Source organism: Scyliorhinus torazame, chromosome 10, assembly GCF_047496885.1.
Source record: "Scyliorhinus torazame isolate Kashiwa2021f chromosome 10, sScyTor2.1, whole genome shotgun sequence".
Lineage (NCBI taxonomy): Eukaryota > Metazoa > Chordata > Chondrichthyes > Carcharhiniformes > Scyliorhinidae > Scyliorhinus > Scyliorhinus torazame.
The window spans coordinates 158,944,360-158,971,846 of NC_092716.1; the positions used below are offsets into that span (position 1 = coordinate 158,944,360).

Sequence of the window (27,487 nt, forward strand, 5' to 3'; positions counted from 1 at the left end):
CATAAGAGGGTCATTTAGGAGTCTGGTAACAGCAGGGAAAAAGCTGTTTTTGAATCTGTTAGTGCATGTTCTCAGACCTTTGTATCTCCTTCCCGATGGAAGAAGTTGGAAGAGTGAATAAACCGGGTGGGAGGGGTCTTTGATTATGCTGCCCGCTTTCCCCAGGCAGCGGGAGGTGTAGATGGAGTCAATGGATGGGAGGCGGGATTGTGTGATGGACTGGGCAATGTTCACGACTCTCTGTAGTTTCTTGCAGTCTTGGGCCGAGAAATTGCCATACCAGGCTGTGATGCAACCAGATAGGATGCTTTCTATGTGTATCTGTAAAAGTTGGTAACCGTCAATGTGGACATGCCGAATTTCCTTCGTTTCCTGAGGAAGTGTAGGCGCTCTTGTGCTTTCTTGGTCATAACGTCGACACCGGTGAACCAGGACAGATTGTTGATGATGTGCACACATAGGATTTTGAAGCTGTCAACCATCTCCACCTCGGCCCTGTTGATGCAGACAGGGGTGTGTATAATACATTGCTTCCTGAAGTCAATGACCAGCTCTTTAGTTTTGCTGGCATTGAGGGATAGATTGTTGTCACTGCACCACTCCACTAAATTCTCTATCTCCTTCCTGTATCCCAGCTCATCGTTGTTCGAGATCCGACCCACTATGGTCGTGTCGTCAGCAAACTTGTAGATCGGGTTGGAGCCAGATTGTGCCACAGTCGCGTGTGTATAGGGAGTAAAGTAGGGGGCTAAGTACACATCCTTGCGGGGCCCCAGTATTGAGGACTATTGTGGAGGAGGTGTTGTTGTTTATCCTTACTGTTTGTGGTCCATGGGTCAGAAAGTCGAGGATCCAGTTGCAGAGGGAGGAGCCAAGTCCCATGTTTTGGAGCTTTGATAAGAGCTTGGGCTAGGATTATGGTGCTGAAGGTCGAGCTGTAGTCAATAAATAGGAGTCTGATGTAGGAGTCCTTGTTGTTGAGGTGCTCCAGGGATGAGTGTAGGGCCAGGGAGATGGCAACTGTTGTGGACAGGTTGTGGCAGTATGCGAATTACAGTGGACCTAGGCATTTTGGGAGTATGGAGTTTATGTGCCTCATGACCAACCTCTCGAAGCACTTCATTACGACTGATATCAAGGCCACCGGACAATAGTCGTTTGTTTTTCTTTTGCATGGTGTATGATGGTGGTCTCCTTGAAGCAGGTGGGGACCTTGGAGCGGAGTAGGGAGAGGTTGAAGACGTCCACAAACACATCTGCCAGCTGGTCCACACAGGATCTGAGTGCACGACCAGGGACCCTGTCAGGACCCGTCACCTTCCAAGGGTTCACTTTCAAGAAGGCTTATTGACTTTGGAAGCTGTGATGGTGGGTATGGGTGTGTCCGAGACTGCTGTGGCAGTTGACAGCAGTTTGATGCAGTTTCTTGCTCGAACCGAGCATAGAATGCATTGAGTTCATCAGGGAGGGGGTGGGGGTGGGGGCTGCTACAGGAGATTCTGCTTGGCTTCGCTTTGTAGCCTGTTATGCTGTTTAAGCCTTGCCACAACTGATAGGAGTCTGTGATGCTAGTCTGTGACTAGCTTGGTCTGATATTGTCTCTTGGCATCCCTGATGACTTTATGGAGGGCGTACCTGGATTTCTTGTATAGATCAGGGTCGCCTGAGACCTGAACTTCAGTAGGGAGTCAATCACCCGATTAATCCATGGTTTCCGGTTGGGGAATGCACGTACTACTTTCTTTGGCACGCAGTTGTCTACACATTTGCTGATGAAGTCTGTGATGGTGGTGGCATACTCATTTAGATTGGTCGCTGAATTCTTAAATATGGACCAGCCACCGACTCCAAGCAGTCACCTAGGAGCTCTTCTGTTGCCGCAACACAGCACTGCACGACCTTCTGAACCAGATTCTCCCGCTTATCGCTTGTATGCCGGGAAAAGGAGCACAATCTTATGGTCCGATTTTCCGAAGTGCGGTTGGAGAATGGATCAGTAAGCACCCTTGATTTTGTGTAGCAATGATCAAGTGTATTGGCGCCTCTGGTGGGACAGATGTGTTGGTGGAATTTTGGCAGTACACTCTTGAGGTTGATCTTATTGAAGTCCTCGGCCACGATGAACAAGGCCTCCGTGTGTTCTGTTTCATTGTTCTTTATAGCTGTGTACAATTCAGCCAGCGCCTTCATCACTTCTGCCTGGGGTGGGATGTAGACCGCTGTGAAAGTGGCTGAAGTGAACTCCAGTAGAAGGTAGTATGGGCGGCACTTCACAGTCAGGTATTCCAGGTCTGGAGAGCAGTAGGTCGCCAGGGTCACCACATCTGAGCACCAAGAGCTAATGAGGAGTCAAACCCTTCCACCCTTTGCTTTGCCTGCTGACGGTTGGGGGATTGCTTAGTGCTTGTTGCTTATGTTGTTTGGCATGCAAGTAGTCCGCTGTTGTAGCTTCATCAGGTTTACACCTTATTTTTCAATATTCCTGCCGCCGTTGCTGGCATGCCCTCCTGCACTCGTCATTGAACCAGGGTTGATGCCCTGGCTTGGGTGGTAATGGTAGAGTTGGGGAGATGCCGGGCTATGAGGTTACAGATTTTGGCTGAGTACAATTCTGCTGTTGCTGATGGCCCACAGTGTCTCATAGATGTCCACTTGAAATGCTAGATCTGTTCTATATCTATGCCATTTAGTACGGTGGTAGTGCTACACATGATGCAGGGCATCCTCAATGTGAAGATGGGATTTTGTCTCCACAAGGACTGTGCTGAATACCCCACCCAGAGTATTCAGTACTCTTGCCACTCTCAGTGCTTTCTCCAAGAGGTGTTCAACGTGGAGGAGTATTGATTCATCAGCAGAGGGTTTCCTTGCCTATGTTTGACTTGAAGTCATGAAACTTCATGGGGTCCGGATAGGTGCTGAGGGCTCCCAGGGCAACTGCCTCCCGACTATATACCACGGTACTGCCAACTCTGCTGGGTCTGTCCTGCCCATGGGACAAGGTACACCCAGGAATGGTGATGACTGGGACGTTATCTGTAAGGTATGATTCCGGTATAATAGGAACATACATTCAGTCCTTCGAGCCTGCTCCTCCATTCAATCAGATCATGGCTGATCTCAAAGGCACCTCACTACCTTTTTGATTTGATTTGATGGATTATTGTCATATGTATTAGTATACAGTGAAAAGTATTGTTTCTTGCATGCTGTACACACAATGCAAACCGTACATAGGGAAGGAAGGAGAGACTGCAGAATATAATGTTACAGTTATAGCAAGGTGTAGAGAAAAGATCAACTTAATACGAGGTAGGTCCATTCAAAAGTCTGATGGCAGTAGGGAAGAAGCTGTTCTTGAGTCGGTTGGTACGTGACCTCAAACTTTGCTTTCTTTTTCCTGACGGAAGAAGATGGAAGAGAGTATGTCAGGGGTGCGTGGGGTCCTTAATTATGCTGGCTGCCTTTCCGAGGCAGCAGGAATTGTAGACAGAGTCAATGGATGGGAGGCTGGTTTGCGTGATGGACTGGGCTACATTCACAACCTTTTGTAGTTTCCTGCGGTCTTGGGCAGAGCAGGATCCATACCAAGCTGTGATACAACTAGAAAGAATGCTTTCTATGGTGTGTCTGTAGAGGTTGGTGAGAGTCATAGATGACATGCCAAATTTCCTTAGTCTTCTGGGAAAGTAGAGTCGTTGGTGGGCTTTCTTAACTATAGTATCGGCATGGGGGGACCAGGACAGGTTGTTGGTGATCTGAACACCTAAAAACTTGAAACTCTCGACCCTTTCTACTTCGTTCCCATTGATGTAGACAGGGACATGTTCTCCACTATGTTTCCTGAAGTCGATGACAATCTCCTTCGTTTTGTTGACATTGTGGGAGCGATTATTGTCGTCGCACCAGTTCACCAGATTCTCTATCTCATTCCTGTGCTCTGTCTCGTCATTGTTTGAAATCCGACCCACTACTGTGGTGTCATCAGCAAATTTGAAAATCGAGTTGGAGGGGAATTTGGCCACACAGTCATAGGTGTATAAGGAGTATAGTAGGGGGCTGAGGACACAGCCTTATGGGGCATCGGTGTTGAGGATGATCGTGGAGGAGGTGTTGTTGCCTATCTTTACTGATTGGGCCTGTGGGTTAGAAAGTTCAGGATCCAGTCACAGAGGGAGGAGCCGAGGCCAAGGCCACGGAGTTTGGAGATGAGTTTCGTAGGAATGATGGTGTTGAAGGCTGAGCTGTAGTCGATAAATAGAAGTCTGACATAGGTGTCTTTGTTATCTAGGTGTTCCAGGGTAGCGTGCAGGGCCATGGAGATGACGTCTGCTGTGGACCTGTTGCAGCAGTAGGTGAACTGTAGTGGATCAAGGCAATCCTGGAGGCTGGAGTTGATTCGTGCCATGACTAACCTTTCGAAGCACTTCATGATGATGGATGTCAGAGCCACTGGACGAGTCATTAAGGTACGCTGCTTGGCTTTTTTTTGGTACAGGGATGATGGTCATCTTCTTGAAGCAGATAGGGACCTCAGATTATTGTAATGAGAGGTTGAAGATGTCTGCGAATACCCCCGCCAGCTGATCCGCGCAAGGCTGAGTGCCAGTGGCTTTCAGAGGATTGACCTTCGAGAAGGCTGCTCTGACGTCTGCAATGGTGATCTCAGATACAAGTTCATCCAAGGCTTCGGGGGTGGAGGGCTTGCTCTCGCTGACCTCTTGTTCAAAGCGTGCATAGAATGCGTTGAGCTCTTCAGGGAGGGGTGCATTGGAGCCGGTGGTTTTACAAGCCATCATCTTGTAGCCAGTTATGTCTTGCAGACCTTGCCATAGTCGGCGGGGGTCTGTGCGGCTAGCCTGGGACTTGAGCTTGGTCCGGTAGTCTTTTGGCATCTTTGATGGATCTCCTTAGATCATATCTGGCTTTTTTGTAAAGGTCAGGATCACCTGACTTGAGCGTCTCAGACCTAGACTTCAGCAATCAGTGGATACCCCTGTTCATACCTGTTCCCCATATCCCTTGAACCCAATTTTTAAAATGAGAAAAAATCTATCTCCCTCTTGAAACAATTTAATCATTCGGACTACACTGAACTATGGGGCAGCGAGTTCCACAAATTCATCACCCTCTGCGAGATGTAGTTCCTCCTCATCTCATACCTTTTTTCTGATATGCTGTGTAATATGCAACTGGATTTACATCACATGTCCAATGTTGCATCTTTCCATGCCAAGTGATAATAAAGTGATCATACATTATTGAAGAGGGTCATTTGGCCCATTTTGACTGGGCCAGCTCTTTGCAGGGGTTGTCCAATTAGTCTCACCCTGCTACATTTTATCCAATGTTGCTGCAGCAATTGCCACCGTCAGCCATTTGAGAGAGCACTCCCATCAAATTTATTATATAAAGGCCCCGGTCTGGAATCAGAATGAATGCAGAGCAATGCAAGCCAAAATATCATTCTCATTCATTCTGACCACATGGATATTCTGCTCAATGTTTAAAATTTGTTGTGAATTTATTAGGAATGACTCTAGATGACAGAGAATGGTGCTGAGAGACCTCCATCACCAACCATTAGCCATACCGAGCAGCGAATCTTGTTTTTTCTGTGGTAACAACCCCTGTCCCAGCCATTCCCAATCATCGATCCTCAGTTCAACTATGGGCATTGTAGTCAAAGCGGTTGGAAATCAAAGGGAAATTCAAACAATGGCAACATGTTTTTTGATCACTTTCTTAATATAGCTGCATAAACATTAAAATGTTATCTGATGTTAAAAACAGCCCTAATCTCAATAATTTGAATGTTTTATTCTCTCGGTTTCCTGGTCAACTTTCCTCCTTTAGCACCCCTTCCCGCTACCATTAGAAATAAATTAGTTGCCCGCTTATTTTATATGCTGAATTTTTTTACTCAATTCGACAAGCGAGACTTTAGAAGAAATTTTTGCACCCAACGCCCATAATGAAATGCAACCATGTGGAACATTGTCCCAGCAATAGCCAACAATGGTGAGTTAACTAACTTGGTCAGAAGAAAGCTTGTTCAATATTATCTAGGTTAAGAACAAGGATTAAGGTTGTTAGAATGTGATATTAAAACTTTGTATGCCAATTTGTTAAAGTTGACCTCAGATCAGTAATGGAACTCTAAGGACGGAAAGAGATTCTGCAGCTTTGCTTGATTATCTTTGACAGGTCAGAAGGTATTTTTCATATATTCCCCTCATGAGGTTAAATGGGTTATCATAGAATTTACAGTGCAGAAGCCCATTCGGCCCATTGAGACTGCACCGGCCCTTGGAAAGAGCACCCGATTTAAGCCACACCTCCACCCCATCCCCGTAACCCCACCTATCCTTTTTATTTGGACACTAAGGACAATTTAGCATGGCCAATCCACCTAACCTGCACATCTTTGAACTGTGGGAGGAAACCGGAGCCCCCGGAGGAAACCCACGCAGACACGGGGAGAACGTGCAGTCTCCGCACAGACAGTGACCCAAGCCGGGAATCGAACCTGGGACCATGGAGCTGTGAGGCAACAGTGCTAACCACTGTGCTACCGTGCTGCCCATTATGGTTGCTTGGGATCCATGATAAAGTCGGATGTACAAGGTCTGAAGTAAGAATGTGCATACGTCCTGTTGCTGTGCCATATTTTATGTCCTTATGGTTAAAGATTCCTGTGCATATAACAAGAGGGAAACACCCTTGTGGTGCCGCAATGTAAATTGTGAGATAACAAAAATAATTTGCACATATATTACATTTTATTATATCAATCAGAAATTTCAAAAAGTGTTTACACATAATAATTATTTCTGAAATTATATAACTGCTAAGTTGACAAACATAGCAGGTATTCGGCACACAAAATCCCACAAAGAACATATAAAATAAGTGGTCAATTAATCTGCTTCATAGTGGTATGGCCAGGGAACCAGAATTCCCAGCACTTGTAAGTCTTATGGAATCTTTTTTCTTCGGCAGTCCCACTAGATTGAGGGTGTCTCATTTTCACTTTGGCTCGATGGGTTCCGAGATGGCTAATAAGCTCGATGTATGATCTGCAGACTCTGCCACATGCAGGTAGGTGGTGCTTGAAAGGTTGGGTAGATGGGCTGTTTGGAGGTTTGCATGCTCTCTCTGGCGTTGCGACATCACCTCAGCAATTTCTTGACAAAGTCTCTCAAGATGCTTTCCCAGATGAATCGTCTCTATTTTGCCCGGTAACAAGTGAAGGATTCCTATGAGTCAATGGGGATGTTTGCCCACTTCAGGGACACTTTGAGAACATTCTTTCAGTGTTTCCACTGTCCTGGAGTCTCTGGCTGTGACCAAATTCAGAGTAGAACAGAGTCTGGTGTCAGGCATGCTACATGGCTTGCCCGGAGGAGCTGATTTTGAGCGCTTAGCATTTTGATGGTGGGCACGTTGGCTTGGGAGATGACTGCTGTTGGACCACCTTTCTTGTGACTATATTTGGAGGATCTTGCAAAGGCACTGCTGTTGGTACTTCTCCAGTGCTTTGCAGTGTAGGTTGTCCAAATCTCTGTAGCTTATAAACATGACCTTAGTCACGAGTCTGAGATCCTGGACCTCAAATACTCTTTTCAATTTGGCACATTGGAGGCGGTGAGGAATTTAATTGTCTATGTCAGTCTTCCTCGAGAGGAGGCTTCCAGGAATCAGCAAATGATGACCATTTTCCGGGATCTTGTCATTGATCTTAATTGACAGGAAAGGTATTGTATTGTGGGAGCACATGGCTCTTTAACATTGAGTTAACCTATAGAATAATAGATAGATCCTCATTTACATCTCATTCCTATGATTTGGTACTGATGCAGCCATGAAGGGGCAGTAGCTGCTTAAGAGACAAAATATCCTCAGGGTCAGAAAGCAGACAACATTGGGGTATGGTTACTTTTCTAGCAGCTCTGTCAAAGAATATTTTCTGCAGCAACAACTAATCACTACACAGCAGCTAGTGCAGGTCGCAACTTAAATACTTTAAAACGCTTTCACTTCCTTCGACAGAGGCCTCTTTACTACATACCTTAATGAAGCATGGCTAGTCTTTCCATGGATGATTTCTCCTGCATGATTTTCTACTTGGCATGGCAACGGATTGTGTCAGAGACTGATACCACATCCTCAGTCGAATAGGCAGCCCCAGGGCGCTAATGTCCATGATCTGATAACATTTCTTGCCCGATGAACAACATTAATTCTCCGGACATCGTCAGTGAGAAAATTGGACAACGCTGCTTTAGAGCAGAGATAGTTAAGGGTAATTTGAAAGAAGTGTTCAAAATCACGAACGGTGAATAAGGAAAAAAACTGCTTTCAGTAGCAGAAGGGCCGAGTAACCAGAAGACACAGATTTAAGGTAATTGACAGAAGGACCAGAGGGAAAAATATTTTTATGCAGCATATTGCGAGTTTGAATACACTGCCTGAAAGGGTGGTGTAAACAATTGGAATAATAACTATCAATGGGAATTGGATAAATATTTGACATGGAAATGTCTTGGGTTATGGGGCAAAAGAGGGGCATTGGGAATAATTGGGTAGTTTTAAAGAGCTGGCTTGGGCTCAATGGTTTGTATGGTCTATGCTGTATTAACCTATTATTATGTGCGCAAGTACTGCAGTGGGACTTGCATGTACTACCTTCTAACAGAGTGTGTGCAGCCAAGAATAAATGAACAACATTGAAATGATGGATTGCTTTAACAATAGTAATATATACAAATTGTTAGTTTTCAAACACTTTTATTTAAAAAGGTTTGCCTGACGCATTTTGTCTGAGAGTTCTTTTGCAGTAATTCTTACATTGGCCACATCAGCTAAAGTTAGGCAGGTCAAAACCTTGAAGTAATTACTCTTATAGTCTATATGACAAAAAGGAGAAAGATGCACATTCTTGAAAGTGTGATTTCACCAAGTTTAAATTAAATAAATCACATTTGCAATGGTCTTCTTCCAGTTTTTAAAGAGTTTTTATTTGTTATTGTGATCTTTGGTGTTCACATAGTACGCCATTGCTTGCACTTGACTATATTCCATTTCTCTAAAATAACAAGTTACCAGTTTACAAAAAAAAGAAAAAAAAATTCAACTTAAATCACATTCTACTAAAAACAAATAAGTGGAATTTCCTTGGCTGGTTTAGCTAGATTCTACACATACAAACCATGGGACATGCAATTTTATTATTTCTTTTGCTCTGAACAGCAGAGCACCTAATTTTACCTCCTGTCTGAACCCCTGCCGTCAGTGCCATGATTATCAATATTGTCAACAATATGGGGGCTGTGTATGCTGACAGAGTGGAAAAGGGCATCTGTGTCCATAGAAGTGGTCGGTTGTTGACCAAAGCTCCTGTCATCCACAACAGTGCCACTTCTGCTGAGCTGCTCTGTTGTCTGATCCCTTTCGTTATTTTCTCTGAAGTCTGTTAAGTTGTTGGAGCTGCTGGGTGCAGCAGAGTCCACTAAAATCTGACTGTAACTGCTGTCCATTTCTGTTCTGCCTTGGTTGCTTGGTGGGTGTGCGCTCAATCTCACCAGCGTTTCATTCCCAGTCTGTGAGCCACGGTGTATCCGGTGGCTGACGATGATGTTGTTTCCAAACCCTCCCATGGAGGCTGTGGTGGTTCCTTGTTCCCGCTGGACAACTGCTGTCATCCAACCCTCAGCTATCAGTCGGCGGATGCGAGACAAGGCATCTTCCCCTGGAATGTACTCCGGTGCATCTCCTAAAATGGGATAAAGAAAAAGATTTTGCTTACTTCTGATGCTTATGGTGGCTTAACAAGCTGATCCTGGCATGATAATTTAAAAGTACTTTGATACTCCAAAGTCTTTTCTTGCAAATCCATGTGCATTTACTTAGGTACAAATTTACTCTGCTTCCTCTCCCTGCCACGTCTCAGTTCAATTGTTAATTTTCTAGTTATTGCTTGACAGTACTAGCAAATAGCCTCTTATGACAAACATCTACGTTTGTAGTTTTTGACTCTCTTAACCAGCAAGTGACAAAAGCCAGCTTACTTTTGCACTCCTGCTTTTCCTCCCATACACCAAAGGAATTGCTGATGCTACGTGGCAATGTTAAAAGGAGTGAATTATTGGGAGAAAGCAGAAACACTCAAATTAACTAGCCCAGCATTTTTGCCAATGAGGGGGTTGCAAGAAAACCTAACTTGCCCATCACAGGATAAGATTCACTTTCACGCGACGGAAAATAAATAATATTACTCAAGCGAGGACTGTTTGGCAATTCATAAAGTGGGTTTCACATGTATACTTTGTGTGTACGAGAGGCATGGGGTATAGAGAACAAAAATTAAATTGGAATTAGTTGGCATTAAGGACAAATCATACAACCCTTCTCACACCTCATTTCCAGATACGACTAGATGCCATCCTGAACATTCTCTCAATGGTGATTAAGTATTCAATTTATTGGTCATGGCAGTTCTCAAACACTTGCTTCTCTCATTAGCAAGCCGTGGACAAAGTAAGAGAATTTTAATGCTGACTCTGTAGAAAGTCAAAAGCATGCAAATATCCTGATAAAATTCACCAAGGCCTGGATAAAACAGAAAAGCTCGTCATGGATAGTTTTATTCCACACAGCGAAATAAAAAAATCAGACGAGTGAAAAATTGGAGGGCAAGTTACCATGACTGAGATTGGATATCTCTGAGCAGACAGATATAGGGTGCAACTGGCAGAGATAAAGATGCAGGCTCCCCGTCTGCCCGTCATGCTGACTGCTGCAGAGGAGAATCTAAAGACGGAAAGCTAACTCAAAATATAAAACAAACCAATTTGAAAAAGAATATCAATGCTGGCAGACATTTATTTCAATTATTTATCAATGTTAATTAACCTACATAATACACATACAAAATATGTATCAGTACTAACATACAAGCCCTTCCCATCTGAAGCAGCAGCCCCTACTTTTTTCACAGAAACAACTCTGCTTGGAATGCATATCTGCACAGAAGCTCTATAGCGTGAGATGACAAAAATATCTCGGCATTCTGCATACAGTGCACTTCAGTTTTTACTGAATGACCTCACATATACAATATTCAGTCACGCAGACAACTGCAGAAGCTCACCATACAAAAATTATAATGTTGCATCAACATTAAAGATTGCAGTACTTTAAATTGTAATATTTAGATCCTCAGAAAACTCAATTGTTAAATTTTCAAGAGGTTTGCAGCAATGATAAAATCACAACATTGCCAGTTAAAGTTCTGTCAAAACGGTGGAGAAATTAGAGACAGAAATGGGGAGAATAAAATAATTCATTACTGATAATTGGTGTCATTTGCAGGTATTTAATTGTAGATTATCACTTGGTCATCAAAAAGAAATCATGTAGATTGCATCATATTAGTGACATGGCGCACATTGATCTTCCTTGTCAAAGCATGTCAAGCTCAAACTTTGGAACTGACTGTTATATGCCTGAGTGGTCATGGACACTTGGAATCCCAGGACTGGTTGTCATACAACTACTAGTTGTACAGAGACAGAGAGTTATACACTGAAATGTAAGAAAATTTAGGTTATAAGAAACAGAGCCTGGATGTACAAATTGGCATTGGTGTAGTGGTATTGTCACTGGACTAGTAATTCAGAGACCCAAAGTCGTGCTCTGGGGACTTGGGTTTGAATCCCATGGCAGATGGTGAAATTTGAATTCAATAAAATCTGGAATTAAAAGTCTAAAGATGACCATGAAACCACTGTCAATAAGTGTAAAAACCCATCTGGTTCACTAATGTCACATCCCAAGAACGAATTTTAAAAAAAACCATAGGATTAATCATGTTGCTCTCCATTCCTGAATGACAACAACCAACAGGGCTATCAAAAGGCATCAGAGCCAGTGCAAGATTTTAATTAACGGTTGGCAGTTTGACATCGGCAGCATTGAACTGCATATTTGAGACCAGTATCTGATCCAACACTCCTGTAAATACTGTCACTAGATTATAGTTATGTGAAAAACATCTCTGCACCTGAATACAAAATGAACTATAGATATACAGGAGTGATTTTCAAAGCAGTTTTATTTTAAATTGAGCAAGTCAGAGAATAATAAACCACAATGTTTTGTACAATCTTATATTTCTGCTTTATAATCAGTTGACGGTATCTATAATTTTATGTACAAATCATTTACTTTTTCCATTTGTATCGGTCACAGGTGCCCAATTTCCTCTAAATAAGCCATCTGAATTCATCAACTGGCTACATACTTCCAATTTCTTCCAGTTATTTTTACTGCATCATATATTTGATTTGGAGTCTGGACCTCTCACTCAGAAACCAAAGAAGATAATTGCTCAAACAACTACATCTGGATGTCGACAACTAATGTGAATTGATGTGCAGTATGGTTAGTTGCAGAAATAACAGGTTACACAGTTGGGAATACCCAGCCACATGGATTCAACAAAACAGATTATAGCACAGAACTGGAGAATGAATTACACATACATACTACCAGGTCCAGAGAATGTTGGCAATTTGACTGAGTAGGCACTTTTAACTCATGAATACATTCTCATATTCCTTATATCATCTCAGGATCAGGATTTATTTTCAAAGTTCCAGCATTCTTGTTGTTACCTTGACAAAGAACAAAGCATACTGGCGCTTCTTCTGCGGGGATTCCATGGGGAGGCCATGTTGTTTTTCAGCTGCCAGATGGCTGATTTGACCTCATTGGGGGCGCTGAGGTGGTGGCAGGCAGCAAGTTGCGGGATGGTATCTAGGGCACTTGTGTCGAAGGCTGTGTCATGGTTGAGGAGGTCTTCCATGTGCTCTCTTGCAGTGGGTGTTGACTGCCTCTCTGTCTTTGAGGAGCACCTCTTCATTTGTGGCTCTCAGTGGGGTGAGTCCCTGGGTACTCAGACCGTAGATGGTTTTAATTGCGCTGAAGAAGCAGTGCACATCGTGGTTGTCGGCGAGTTGCTGATTCTCCTGCGCACTTTCTACCCACCATCTGCTCTTTGTCGTTCCAATTTTAGTATATGTGCTGCCGAAGCGAGCACGCCACCATCTGCTCTCTAGGTTGTGAGTTCTTAGTTGCACCTCGGCCTTCAGTTCATAGGATCATAGAATTTATAGTGCAGGAAGCCATTCGGCCCATCGCGCACCAGCCCTTAGAAAGAGCACCCTACGCCTCCACCCTATCCTTGTAATCCAGTAACCCAACCTAACTTTTCAGACACTAAGGGGCAATTTAGCATGGCCAATCCACCTAACCTGCACATCTTTTTGGACTGTGGGGGGAAACTAGAGCACCCAGAGGAAACCCACGCAGACAGGAGGAGAAAGTGCAAACTCCACACAGCCAGTCACCCAAGGCCAGAATTGAACCCGGATCCCTGGAACTGTGAGGCACTGCGCCCTGCGAGGCTGAGGGTTACCCATTACTCCAGCGATCACTTCTTTGAGATGGCGGAGGCGTTTGTGAAGGCTCAAAGATTTAGACTGAACTGAGAATGGTGGAACAGGGGCTATGCTGGTGGGAGTGGGTTTATATGGGGATATTGTTGTAACAAGTTCGGTTTTCTTTGTTTAATTATCATGCACCCCTTACATTTTTGTACATAGTTATTGTTAATTGAAATTAATGCTTGCTGGGTTGGGGGTTGTCTTTTTCTTTTCTCCTTCTCTTGTGTTTTGAGGGGTCTGTGAAAGTATGTGGATCTGGGGGAGGGGAGATTAGCAGTTTCTGGATGGAAGTGACGTGCGGGCAGTTTCGGTACTTGAGATGGATGGTTTGGGTGTGGGCGGTGTTTTGTCTTTTCTTTGTTTTTCACCTGAGGGAGGGGGGCTCTGGCGGTGGGGTTACCTTGCTAGCAAACTGAACTTGACGAGTAAATGGGAGTGATGCCAACGGTTGGTGGATGCGATTTTGAAGGGAGATGGAAAATATTTGGATGATCACATCCCAGAGCTTCTGGCCAGCAGGAAGAAACTGCAGATGGAGTTTGACTTGTTGTCCATTGACAAGGCGGTACGCCAGTTGCGATGCTCGGTGGGAACAATATACGTATATGGGGAGAAGAAATGTTGTCTTTTGGCTGGCCAGTTAAGGTGGCAGGCAGCATCCCAAGAGATTGTTCAGGTTCAGAATATGGGAGGTGGGTTAGTGTCTGCGCCAGACAAAGTGAACCAAAAACTGTATAAGTCTAAGCCACCTGGGGATGAGTTGGATATGGCGAAGTTTCTGGAGGGATTGGAATGTCCTACAGTAGATCGGGAAGGGCTGGAGGAGGCCCTGAGGGTTGAGGAGGGCTGGGACAGTTAAGGAATAATGCAGATTGGTAAGGTACTGGGGCCGGATGGTTTCCTGGTAGAATTTTATTAAAAGTTTGATGACCGGCTGGTACCGTTGTTGGTGGAGATGTTTGAGGATTCGGTAGCACTGGGGTATCTTCTGGAGACAATGATGCAGGCGTTCATTTTGCTTCTATTAAAGATAGCTAAGGACCCGGTGGAGTGCGAGTCATACCAATTGATTTCTTTACTGAATGTGGACGCTAAGACCTTGGTCAAGGTACTGGCGCTCAGGTTGTTGGGGAAGATCAGATAAGGTTTGTAAAAGGTAGGCGTTTGTCCTGTAATGTGCGGTGGCTGTTAAATGTAGGCTTACATTAACACTGCAATGAAGTTACTGAGAAAATCCTCTAGTTGCTACACTCCGGCGCCTATTCGGGTACACTGAGGGAGAATTCAGAATGTCCAATTCACCTAACCTGCACATGTTTGGACTGTGGGAGGAAACCGGAGTGGCTGGAGGAAACCGGAGTGGCTGGAGGAAACCCACGCAGACATTGGAGAACGTGCAGACTCTGCACAATGACCCAAGCCGGAAATTGAACCCGGATCCCTGGTGCTGTGAAGCAACAGTGCTAACCACTGCTACCGGTTCTGTTCCTATTCCAGTGTTTTTTTAAATGTTTCCAATTAAGGGGCAATTTAGCGTAGCCAATCCAAATATCTTGCACATCTTTGGGCTGTGGGATGAAACCCATGCAGACATGGGGAGAATGTGGAAACTCCACTTGGACAGTGACCTGAGGTCAGGATTGAACCTGGGTCCTCAGCGTCGTGAGGCAGTACTAACCACTGCACCACCGTGCCGTCCTCCTATTCCAGTTGTTTGCCGGTTTTCATACTGGATGCGTTTTTTGTGGGTGTGGGGTAATTGATTTTGCCCTTCATTTGGGCGGGCATGGTAGCAAGGATTCAGAAAATGGTTCCCCAGAGGGACCAGCTGTCAGGGGTTTGGCGTTGCCGAAGTGGATATATTATGAATGGGCAGCGAATGCGGAGTTGGTGCTGGGCTGGTGCGGGGGTCAGGAGGCAGTTTGGGTCCAGATGGAGTCAGGTTCGTGTAGGGGTCGGGGCTGCAGGCATTGGCAAAGGCCTTGATTCCGTTCTACCCAGGTGGTAATCAGGTGGTGGTCACCACATTGAGGACATGGAGACAATTTTGGCAGCCCTTTAAATTAGGATTAGTCATGAAGTTGGTGCCGATTTGTGTGAACCATTTGTTTGAGCTGGCGAGTTTAAATGTAAATTCAGAGGGTGGGAGCACAAAGGGGTGGAAGGAATGAGGGATTTGTTTTTGGAGGGTGTCGCGTTACGTACACTGGTATAACACTGGCTGCAACTGGATTCAGCATAGATCACAAAGATACGCCAGACCTTGAAGTTAGTTCAATCAGGTTTATTGAACTAATAGCACAGTTAGCATAGTTCTCTGAGAGTTCGACTCTCTGCTAACTTAAGTGTGGTTATTCTGTCTGACTGAACCAGACTAGCTCTTAGCCACGTGGTGGAGGTGTGAGATTGTAACAACACCCTTGACTGACTCTCTAGATGTTCATCAGTGGAAAGAGGCAGAATGTGAGTGCATCGTGTCTTTTACAGTCAGATCTCACCCCTGAGTGTCCTGTCTGCTTATTGGTCATGTCCTGTTCTCTGTGTCCATTAGCTGCTTGTCTGTATATCATTATGTGTGTGTCTGCATATCATGACATCTCCCTTTTTTTTTTTAAACGTGTGGATGACATATGTGAACGAATTTACAAGAATAGCCCAATATTAATATATATACATGCAGTGGATGTGAACATATGTACATGTGAAAACAGCTGCGAGAACACAGCAAACAGAACAAATGTTCAGAAGGCCAGTCTCTGTGGCTTGCGTCTGATCCTGGTTGACCGTCGGAGAGGTGGTGGTGGGGACGACAGCGCCTTGATGGGCGGGATTGAAGCCTGACTAGTGGCCTCATGAGTCGAGGTAATAGAAGGTGCCAAAACAACAGAAGGAAACGGAGAAGCAAGTGGTTGCGGGCAGGTAACTTTGCGCAGTGCCCGTCTGTTTCGTCGCACAACAGAACCATCAGCCAGACGCACAACATACGAGCAGGGGGCAGCCTTTCGAACGACATCTGGAGCTGACCAGCCGCCATCAGGGATCGTGACCTGAACAGTGTCGGACGGGGATAACACGGGCAAATCGGTGGCATGAGCATCATATCCCTGTTTTTGCCGGTCTCGGAGTTGCTGCACCTTCTGCAGCACCGGGAGGTGATCCAGGTTGGGCACGTGTATGGCTGGAAGTGTCGTTCGCAGGTCTTGTTTATCAGGAGTTGAGCCGGCGACATGCCAGTGGGCCGCCCTGTACGCAAGCAGCGCAAGGTGAATGTCAGACGCAGAATCCGCGGCCTTGCAGATGAGCTGCTTCACCATGTGCACCCCTTTCTCAACTTTTCCGTTTGACTGCGGATAGGGTGGGCTGGAAGTGACGTGTTTGAACTGATACGACTGGACAAACAGAGACCATTCATGGCTGCTGAAGCACGGGCCATTGTCACTCATGACAGTGAGTTGGATACCATGCCTGGAGAATGTCTCCTTACAGGCCTCGATGACGGTCCGAGATGTGAGGTCTGAGAGCTTCACGACTTCAGGGTAATTGGAAAAATAATCAATGATTAACACGTAATCACGACCATTTGCATGAAAGAGGTCTTGGACCACGGAGAGGTTTCGATTTCATGCTGCTGAAGTATCTTCTTACACTGCGCTGGCTGGAAGCGTTGACAGGTCGCACAGTTAAGATCCAAGTTCGCGATGTCCTGGCTGATCCCGGGCCAGTAGACAGCCTGCCTGGCTCTGCGTCTGCACTTTTCCACACCCAGGTGGCCCTCATAGATTTGACGGAGCACCAAGCTCTGGAGACTGTGTGGAATTACAATCCGATCCAGTTTGAGGAGGATGCCATCAACCACCGTCAGGTCGTCCTTTACATTGAAAAATTGAGGGCCCTGCCCTTTTTGCCAGCCATTGGCTAGGTGTTGCATTTCACGCTGCAAGAGGGGGCCTTTGGCTGTCTCCTCACGGATATGAATCACCTTCTCATCAGATGCCAGGAAGGTGCTAGCACACAGCTGCACCTGTGATTCAACCTGTGACTCAATTTGCCGGATGACATTCAGTGGTTCACTAGGCACGGTGATGAAGCGGGACAGTGTATCGGCAATGATGAGCACCTTGCCAGGCGTGTAGACCAGGTCAAAGTCGTACCATCTGAGTTTGAGGAGGATATGCTGCAACCGAGGCGTCATGTCATTAAGGTCCTTGTGGATAATGTGGACCAGGGGCCTGTGATCCGTCTCGACTGTGAATGTCGGCAGGCCGTAGACATAGTCGTGAAAATTGAGAATGCCAGTGAAAAGGCCCAGGCATTCCTTCTCGATATGTGCATACCGTTGTTCGGTGGGCGTCATTGCCCTTGATGCGTAGGCAACCGGTGCCCAGGATGAGGTGTCATCGCGTTGCAGCAGGGCCGCACTGATGCCATCCTGGCTCGCATCTGTCGAGATTTTAGTTTCCCTGTCTGGGTGGAAAAATGCCAATACGGGTGCAGTGGTGAGCTTGACTTTCAGCTCCAACCACTCTGCCTGATGGGCCGCCTTCCATTCGAAGGCAGTGGACTTCTTCACTAGGTTTCGTAGGGCCGTGGTGTGTGAGGCCATGTTTGGGATGAACTTGTCCAGAAAATTGACCATGCCCAGGAAGCGCAATACCGCCTTCTTGTCTTCCGGGACCTTCATGGCTGCGATGGCCTTGACCTTGTCTGTGTCGGGGTACACACCCTGCTGAAAGATCTGGTCTCCTAGGAACTTGAGTGTTGACATACCAAAGCAACATTTGGCCCTGTTCAGCTTCAGGCCATTGGTGTGGACACGGCGGCATACCTGCTGGAGACGGGAAACATGCTCCTCAGGGGTCGTGGACCATATGATGACGTCGTCCACGTACACACGAACCCCGTCGATGCCCTCCATCATCTGCTCCATGATGCGATGAAATAGCTACGATGCCGAGACGATGCCGAACGGCATACGGTTAAAGGAGTACCTGCCAAACGGTGTGTTGAAGGTGCAGAGCCATCTGCTGGACTCAACCAGCTGGATTTGCCAGAATCCATGTGACGCATCTAACTTCGTGAAAAACCGGACATGTGCCATCTCACTGGTAAGTTCCTCCCGCTTCGGGATGGGGCAGTGTTCACGCATTATACTCTGGTTGAGATCCTTGGGATCAATGCAGGTGCGCAGGTCTGCAGAGGGTTTTTTAACCACCATCATCGAGCTGACCCAGGCAGTCGGTTCGGTTATCCTGGAAATGATCCCCTGCTGCTGCAGCTCCTTGAGCTGTTCCTTCAGGCGCTCTTTCAGCGGAGCTGGGACCCGGCATGGTGCATGGACCACTGGCTTGGCATCAGGTCACAGTAGGATTTTGTCCCGATATGGCAAAGTGCCCATCCCGTCAAACATAACTGGATACTGAGCGAGGATGTCGTCAATGCCAGCTTGAACATCCACGTTGGAGGATGTCGTTGAATAAACCCGCTGCACCAGGTTTAGCTTTTTGCAGGGATGCCCTGTCCGACTTGACAATTTCAAACCTTAGCCGTGCACGGGTGCTCTGGTTGGAGATGATTAGATGGCAGGATCCCAGTGCCGTGATGGCATTACCGTTATAGTCCAGGGGCTGACAGGCTGCTGGAAGGACCTGGGGGGCTTCTTGATGCGTTTGAAGTCTGCCTGTGAGAGGAGGTTAGCAGAAGCACCTGTGTCCAGCCTGAACTTGATGGAGCAGCGGTTGACCTGCATCACCGCATGCCTCCGAATCCACAGCGAGGATGGACTGAATGCGAGATGAGTTATGTGTGGCATGTTCACGTGTAGTAATGATGCCCACTCGGTAGGCGGACTCCAGGCACTCGTCCTCTGGATCCGTTGTACTGCCAGGATCAGAATCCTGTAATCGTCATTGCACATTCTGGACCCGCCGTGACGTCAGAATTGGGAGCGCTGGCCTCTGACTAGTGGTGTAGTCGTGCACAAGGCTGCATAGTGTCCAGGCTACCCGTAGTTTAAACATCGCCTGCCTCTTGCAGGGCAGTGTCCCTTTAAGTGGGCGTTGCCGCAGTTCGGGCACGTCATGATGTCGGCGTCGTGACTCAGTGTACGTCGTCGCACATGCACAGTGCGGTCGGCAGACGTCGGCACCTGTGTAGTGTGGGTGTCAGCCGCTTTGTTATCCTGTTCACATCACGCATGCGTGGGGCTCCGGAAAAAGCGCACGAGATGGCCGCTGTTTTCAATGCTGAGGCGCTGCATCCGGGAGATGGCCTGCACCCTCTCTGCCTCGTGGGAGGCAAGTTTCTCATTTTCAGCCGATTTGTATTGGGAATACCGATTTTCTGCATGCTCATGCATTGTACATATTTCAATCGTGACTGACAGGATCATATGCTTGATTTTTAAGAGCTGCTCTCTCAGAGGATCAGAGTGAACTCCAAATACGATTTGGTCTCTGATCATGGAGTCAGCAATATCACCAAAGTTGCAGGACAGCGCTAGCAGGCGGAGGCTAGTTAAGAAGGCACTGAAAGATTCATCTTTACCTTGAAGATGCTGTTTGAATATGTAGCGCTCGAAGATTTCATTGGTGTCCACTTCACAGTGACTATCGAACTTGTCCAGGATGGTCTGAAATTTTATCTTGTCCTGGCCTTCGGTGAAGTTAAACGAGTTGAAGAGTTCGATAGCTTGATCACCCGCTGTCGAGAGAACGCGATCTTTCTTGCATCAGATGCACCCTCGAGGTCTGAAGCTTCGATGTACAGCAGAAACTTTTGCTTGAATATCCGCCAGTTGGCACTGAGATTGCCAGAGGTCCTGAGCTGGTGAGGAGCCTGAATCTTCTCCATGGTGCCGGGATACATTTGCTGGTCGTCAAGGAACGGACTGAGGTAAGCCACCTTAAATTAGTAGTCGCCTGGAGTCATGTCGTATTAGGTATACTGGTATAACACTGGCTGCAACTGGATGCAGCATAGATCAAAAAGATACTCCAGACCTTGAAGTTAGTTCAATCAGGTTTATTGAACTAATAGCACAGTTAGCACAGTTCTCTGTGAGTTTGACTCTCTGCTAACTTAAGTGTGGTTACTCTGTCTGACTGAACCAGACTAACTGTTAGCCACGTGGTGGGCTGAGATTGTAACAACACGCTTGACTGACTCTCTAGATGTTCATCAGTGGAAAGAGGCGGTGTATGAGTGCCCCGTGTCTTTTATAGTCAGGTCCCACCCGAGTGTCCTGCCTGCTTATTGGTCATGTCCTGCTCTCTGTGTCCATTAGCTGCTTGTCTGTATATCATGTGTGTGTCCGCATATCATGACAGAGGGGAGATTTACGAGCTTGGAGGCGTTCTCGGGGAAACTTGGTTTCTCGCAGTCAGAAACTTTTAGGAATTTACGTGATTTAGGGAGGAAGATTTTCCCGACATTCCCGGTGGTGGTGCCATCATCGTTGTTGGAGAGGGTGTTGTCACTGACAGGACGGAGGAGGGGAGTATTTTGGGGATTTATGGGAGGATCTAGTGGAGGATAAAATATTGCTGGAGGGGGTTTAAGACCAAGTGGGAGGAAGATTTGGGGGCATAATTGGATGATGGGGTGTGGTGCGAGGCGCTTTGATGTGCCACATCAAATGCTACAGCTTTGTGTGCAAGACTTGGGCTAATACAGTTGAAGGTGGTGCACAGGGCACACTTAACCAGCTCTAGGACGAGTTGATTGTTTGCAGGAGTGGAAGATAAGTGTGAGTGTTGTGGGAAAGGCCCGGCCAGCCATGTGCACGTGTTGGTCATGTTCTGAGCTTGAGATTCTGGGTCTCCTTGTTTAACACCACGTCGGCGATTCTGCAAGTTGAATTGGAGCCCTGTCCCTGAGGGGCAATATTTGGGGTGTCAGACCTGCCGGAGCTGCAGACTGGGGCGGGACCGATGTTCTGGCTTTCGCCTCGCGGATTGCTCGCAGGCGAGTTCTGTTGGAGTGGAGGCCAGTTTCTCCACCCAGTGTCTCAATATGGCTGGGGGATCTCATGTAGTTTGTAAATCTTGAGAAAGTCAAGTACTCTTTGAGGGGGACTACTGAGGGGTTCTACAAAAGATGGCAACTGTTTATTTTATACTTTAGAGATCTGGTCACTGTCAGTTGTTAGGGAGGGGGGGGGGAAAGAGGGTTTGTGGGGGGGGGGGGTTCTGTTGCTTTTATTTGTTTTACTATTGTTTTGTATCAAAAATGCTGAATAAAAATATTTCAAATAAATGTAATCATAGTGAAATCTATTAGAACTGTAACTGCACATTTCCTTATTGAATGTAAAATATTACAGCTTAATAGTCCATAACTGTCTAATCAGAGAAGATTGGTAAAATGCAGGCAAGGACGCTTATGGAGGGCGACAATATCTAGACTTCATAGCAAAGAGGTCTCAGTGTTTACCTCTCTCACACAGTTATGCTATTTTCTTACTAGATATTGGACAGCATCTGAGCTTATAATTGTAACAAATAAGGTCAATATCTGTTTATGAGCTGGACCAGCATTGCTGAACCCAAGAAAATGTCTTGTGCATTTAAAAAATGTGACATAAATAGTGTTGTGACCTACCAGGGCCTAGCTTTAAGGCCAATTAAATTGGATATCCTAAATTAAAGAATTGGACATTTTAAAATCATACTCCAGTCAAACCTCAGACAGACTGTTGGAATTCAGACTTGACCAATTCAGACAACCAACAGACAAGCTGCCAGAACATGCCTGGACCTGCCCCGTCAGTCATCCATCAGGAGATCATCACACCCTATTGATATGCACAAGTCTATTGTCAGTATCCCAGATTGGCCAGACTTTCCATCACCCAGAGTTTCTACTGTTACCTTATATGGGAACAGGTTATGTGCAGCCCACACCACCAGAGATAGGATACCTGGGGCGGGTTCAGGTTATTATTTTTGCCGTTATTATATTCTCTGAAATTCAGATTTTTGATACACGAGGGAGTTGTGGGTTATTGGGAACAAGCAGGAAAGTGGAGTTGAGGCCACAGTCAGATCTACTATGATCTTATCAAATGGCAGAGTAGGCTTGAGAGGTTGAATGATCTAGGCCTGCTGCTATTTCTTATGTTCTTGCTGCTTTGCATGTAATGTGTGGCAAATGTATAAATTATCAACATTCCCTCTTAGGCAGCTTAAAATTGAACATTTGGTGAATGTTGGTTACAGAACAATAAATTTAGTTTGAGCCACCAAGAATTTGAAAAAATCTCAAGAACGCCTAATATTCTGTAGAATACGGGTTCCCAAACAGGATCCTGCGGAACCTCTAAAGAGGTCCTGTGGTAAGTCCAGCCCCAATGGAGAGCCCACTAAGCATGGGGGCACAGTACGAAGTCTTACAACACCAGGTTAAAGTCCAACAGGTTTGTTTCGATGTCACTAGCTTTCGGAGCGCTGCTCCTTCCTCAGGTGAATGCAGAGGTCTGTTCCAGAAACACATATATAGACAAATTCAAAGATGCCAAACAATGCTAGGAATGCGAGCATTAGCAGGTGATTAAATCTTTACAGATCCAGAGATCTGGAACAGGCCTCTTCATTCACCTGAGGAAGGAGCGGCGCTCCGAATGCTAGTGACATCGAAACAAACCTGTTGGACTTTAACCTGGTGTTGTAAGACTTTGTACTGTGCTCACCCCAGTCCAACGCCGGCATCTCCACATCAAAGCATGGGGGCTAAGAGGAGCCAAAGCAGCGGGCCAAGAAGAGCCAAAGCTGGGGTGTCATTGGCCTGAGAGGAGCCGAAGTTGGGGCCGTGGGGGCCTGAGAGGAGGGTAAGTGAAAGTTTGGGTGAGAGTGATGGTGTGGGTGTGAGAGGGTGTTGGTGAGTGTGTGGGAGTGAGTGAGGGTGTTGATGAGTGAGTGGGCGTGAGTGAGGGTGTTGGTGGGTGAGTGGGCGTGAGTGAGGGGGTTGGTGAGTGAATGTGTTGGCGTGAGTGATGGTGTTGGTGAATGAGTGTGAGAGGGTGTTGGTGAGTGAATGTGTGGGTGTGAGTGATGGTGTTGGTGAGTGAGTGTACGGGTGTGAGTGACGGTGTTGGTGAGTGTGAGAGTGTGAGGGGGTGTTGGTGAGTGAATGTGTGGGTGTGAGTGACGGTGTGGGCGAGTGAGTATGAGAGACGCTGTTGGTGAGTGAGTGTGTGGGCCTGAGTGAGTGTGTGAGTGAGAGTCTGGGTGCGTGATGGTGTGAGGGTATGGGTGAGTATGAGTGTGACGGTGTTATGAGGTTGAAGGTGGGTGAGGAGGTGAGGTTGAGGGCGGGAGTGGGTGAGGAGTGTGTGTGTGTGTGAGTGGGTGCTCCCATTAAAAATGCAAAAGGTAAGACTTGGAAGTACTTGCTGACTAACAGAACTTTATTACAATAAATGTCTACATTTAAAACACAAACGTCTTACATGTTTGTTTTTGTATGTTTGAACCACCTGCTCAATAATAAACATTTTTTGCGATTTAATGTTTCAATATGAGAAGAATATTTCTCAGGGGTTCCTTCAATACTCTTGGGAGGTCAAAAGTGTTCTGCAGCTGAAAACATTTGGGAACCCCTGCTGAGATGATTACAATCCTCCTCTTAGGTATTCAAGCATGCACTAGGTTGTGGCCGCTACAACTTGTACTGTGACAAATGCAGGATTTTAGATATATTAGATTACAAGCCATTGGCAATTTAAGGGTTAAAACCCTGGAGGGCAGGGAAAGGGAGAGGTTAGTGGGGGAGATTTTGCGAGTGGACAGGAGATACGCAGAGGCCCCGGAGGAAAGATTACTTGGGGAAAGACGACGGCTCCAGACGGAGTTTGACCTGTTGACCACGGGGAAGGCGGAGGCACAGTGGAGGAAGGCGCAGGGGGCGGCCTACGAGTACGGGGAAAAGGCCAGTCGGATGCTGGCACACCAGCTCCGTAAGAGGGCGGCAGCGAGGGAAATAGGGGGAGTCAAAGATGGTGGGGGAGCCATGGCCCAGAGTGCAACGGAAATAAACAAGGTATTCAAGGCCTTCTATGAAGAGTTGTACAGATCCCAGCCCCCAAGGGGAGAAGAGGGGATGGGAAGATTCCTGGACCAACTGCAGTTCCCGAGGGTGGAGGAGCAAGAGGTGGCTGGTTTGGGGGCACCAATCAGGTTGGAGGAGCTGAGTAAGGGTTTGGGGAGCATGCAGGCGGGGAAGGCCCCGGGGCCGGACGGGTTCCCGGTGGAGTTCTATAGAAAGTATGCGGACCTGTTGGCCCCGCTACTAGTGAGGACCTTTAACGAGGCAAGAGAGGAGGGGTCCCTGCCCCCGACAATGTCGGAGGCGACAATTTCCTTGATTCTGAAGCGAGACAAGGACCCACTGCAATGTGGATCGTACAGGGCGATTTCGCTCCTTAATGTGGACGCTAAGCTATTGGCACAAGTGCTGGCCACGAGGATTGAGGACTGTGTTCCGGGGGTGATACATGAGGACCAGACGGGATTTGTAAAGGGCAGGCAATTAAATACGAATGTGTGGCGGCTCTTAAAAGTGATAATGATGCCATCGGAGGAGGGAGAGGCGGAGATAGTGGCAGCCATGGACGCGGAAAAGGCCTTTGACCGAGTTGAGTGGGAGTACCTCTGGGAGGTGCTGCGTAGGTTTGGGTTCGGGGGAGGGTTTATTAGCTGGGTTAAGCTCCTTTACAGCGCCCCGGTGGCAAGTGTGGTGACGAATCGGCGGAGGTCGGAGTACTTTCGGCTGTACCGAGGAACGCCCTCTGTCCCCCCGTTGTTTGCATTGGCGATCGAACCCTTGGCCATATCACTGAGGGAGTCTAATAAATGGAGGGGGTTGGTCCGCGGGGGGGGGAGGAGAGCATCGGGTGTCGCTATACGCGGACGACCTGCTGCTGTACGTGGCGGACCCAATGGAGGGGATGGTGAAGGTTATGCAGACTTTGAGGGAGTTTGGGGAGTTCTTGGGCTATAAGCTCAATGTAGGGAAGAGCGAGCTTTTTGTCCTACAGGCAGGGGACCAAGAAAGAGGGATAGGGGACCTACCGCTGAGGAGGGCGGATGGGAGATTTCGGTATCTAGGGATCCAGATATCCAGGAGCTGGGGGGCCGTATACAAACTGAATCTGACGAGGTTGGTGGACCAAATGGAGGTGGACCTCAAAAGATGGGACATGTTGCCGCTCTCGTTGGCGGGTAGAGTGCAGTCGGTAAAAATGGTAGTCCTTCCGAGGTTTTTGTTTGTATTCCAGTGCCTCCCCATCGTGATCACCAAAGGCTTTTTCAAGAGAGTAGGTAGGAGTATTATGGGGTTTGTGTGGGCGAACAAAACCCCGAGGGTAAGGAGAGGGTTCCTGGAGCGCAGTAGGGACCGAGGGGGGCTGGCGGTGCCAAACCTAGGGAGCTACTACTGGGCAGCAAACGTGGCAATGATCCGTAAGTGGGTTATGGAGGGAGAGGGGGCGGCATGGAATAGGATGGAGATGGCGTCCTGCAAAGGAACGAGCTTGGGGGCGCTGGTGACGGCACCGTTGCCGCTCTCGCCATCAAAGTACACCACGAGCCCGCTGGTGGCAGCAACGTTAAGGATCTGGGGCCAGTGGAGACGGCACAGGGGTGCAGTGGGAGCCTCGGTGTGGTCCCCGATCAGGGGTAACCACCGGTTTGTCCCGGGGAAGATGGACGGGGGGTTCCAGGGCTGGCACCGGGCGGGGATTAGAAGAATGGGGGACCTGTTCATCGACGGGGCATTTGCGAGCCTAGGGGCACTGGAGGAGAAGTTTGAGCTACCCCTGGGAAATTCATTCAGATATATGCAGGTGAGGGCTTTTGTGAGGCGACAGGTCAGGGAATTCCCGCTGCTCCCGACACAGGAAATTCAAGACAGGGTGATCTCGGGTGTATGGGTTGGGGAGGGCAAGGTTTCGGCAATACACCAAGAGATGGAAGAAGAGGGGGAAGCGCTAGCAGAAGAGTTGAAGGGTAAATGGGAGGAGGAGATCGAGGAAGGTTTGTGGGCTGATGCCCTGGGTAGGGTCAATTCCTCTTCCTCATGTGCCAGGCTCAGTCTGCTACAATTTAAGGTGGTTCACAGAGCGCACTTGACGGGGGCGAGGTTGAGTAGGTTCTTTGGGGTAGAGGACAGGTGTGGAAGGTGTTCAGGGAGTCCGGCGAACCATGTCCATATGTTTTGGTCATGCCCGGCACTGGAGGGGTTCGGGAGAGGAGTGGCGGGAGCAATATCTCAGGTGGTGAAAGTCCGGGTCAAGCCAAGCTGGGGGCTCGCAATATTTGGAGTAGTGGACGAGCCGTGAGTGCAGGAGGCGAAAGAGGCCGGCATTCTGGCCTTTGCGTCCCTGGTAGCCCGGCGAAGGATCTTACTAATGTGGAAGGAGGCGAAGCCCCTAGCGTGGAGGCCTGGACAAACGACATGGCTGGGTTCATAAAGTTGGAACGGATTAAGTTTGCCTTAAGGGGGTCGGCGCAGGGGTTCTACAGGCGGTGGCAACCGTTCCTAGACTACCTCGCGGAGCGTTAGAGGAAGGTCGGTCAGCAGCAACCCTGGGGGGGGGGGGAAACGAGAGATTGCCTGAGGGGACGGACGAGCGGGGGATAACATGGAGGGTGGGGGAAACTGGCACCAACAGGCGAGAGCCAGTGTATAAAGCTCTGTAAATATATCATCTTACCATGTATGTATCTTGCTCAGGGCGATTTTGGGTTATTTTGTTACAGGGGGGGGGTTATTGTTTGTAAGGGGAAAAAATTGTTTTGTTTCGTTAAAAAACTTTAATAAATATATTTTTTTTAAAAAAGGGTTAAAACCCTGGGTTAGTGTGTGTTTGGCTACAGTAGTCATGTTTTTCAAAGAATCTTGTTTTGCAAGACCAGAAAGCTTTTAGGAGCCAGAAGTAAAATTGACCATCTTAAAATTGGCCTGGGTTAATGCTTTGGAGTTAT

General features: G+C 47.2%; 1 protein-coding gene across 5 annotated transcripts in view; it reads right to left on the reverse strand.

Annotated features, from left to right (window-relative positions):
- Window positions 1-8,770: 8,770 nt before the first annotated feature.
- LOC140430996 (activating molecule in BECN1-regulated autophagy protein 1-like) overlaps window positions 8,771-27,487 on the reverse strand; it is a 629,857-nt gene continuing 611,140 nt past the window's right edge. For 3 of the 5 annotated variants that reach the window (XM_072518877.1, XM_072518876.1, XM_072518878.1), the window contains one exon: window positions 8,771-9,775. In XM_072518877.1, the coding sequence (XP_072374978.1) occupies window positions 9,267-9,775 (509 nt within the window). In that variant the 3' untranslated portion in view covers window positions 8,771-9,266. The remainder of the gene's footprint in view (window positions 9,776-27,487) is intronic. The other 2 variants (XM_072518880.1, XM_072518879.1) reach the window with 1 other exon arrangement.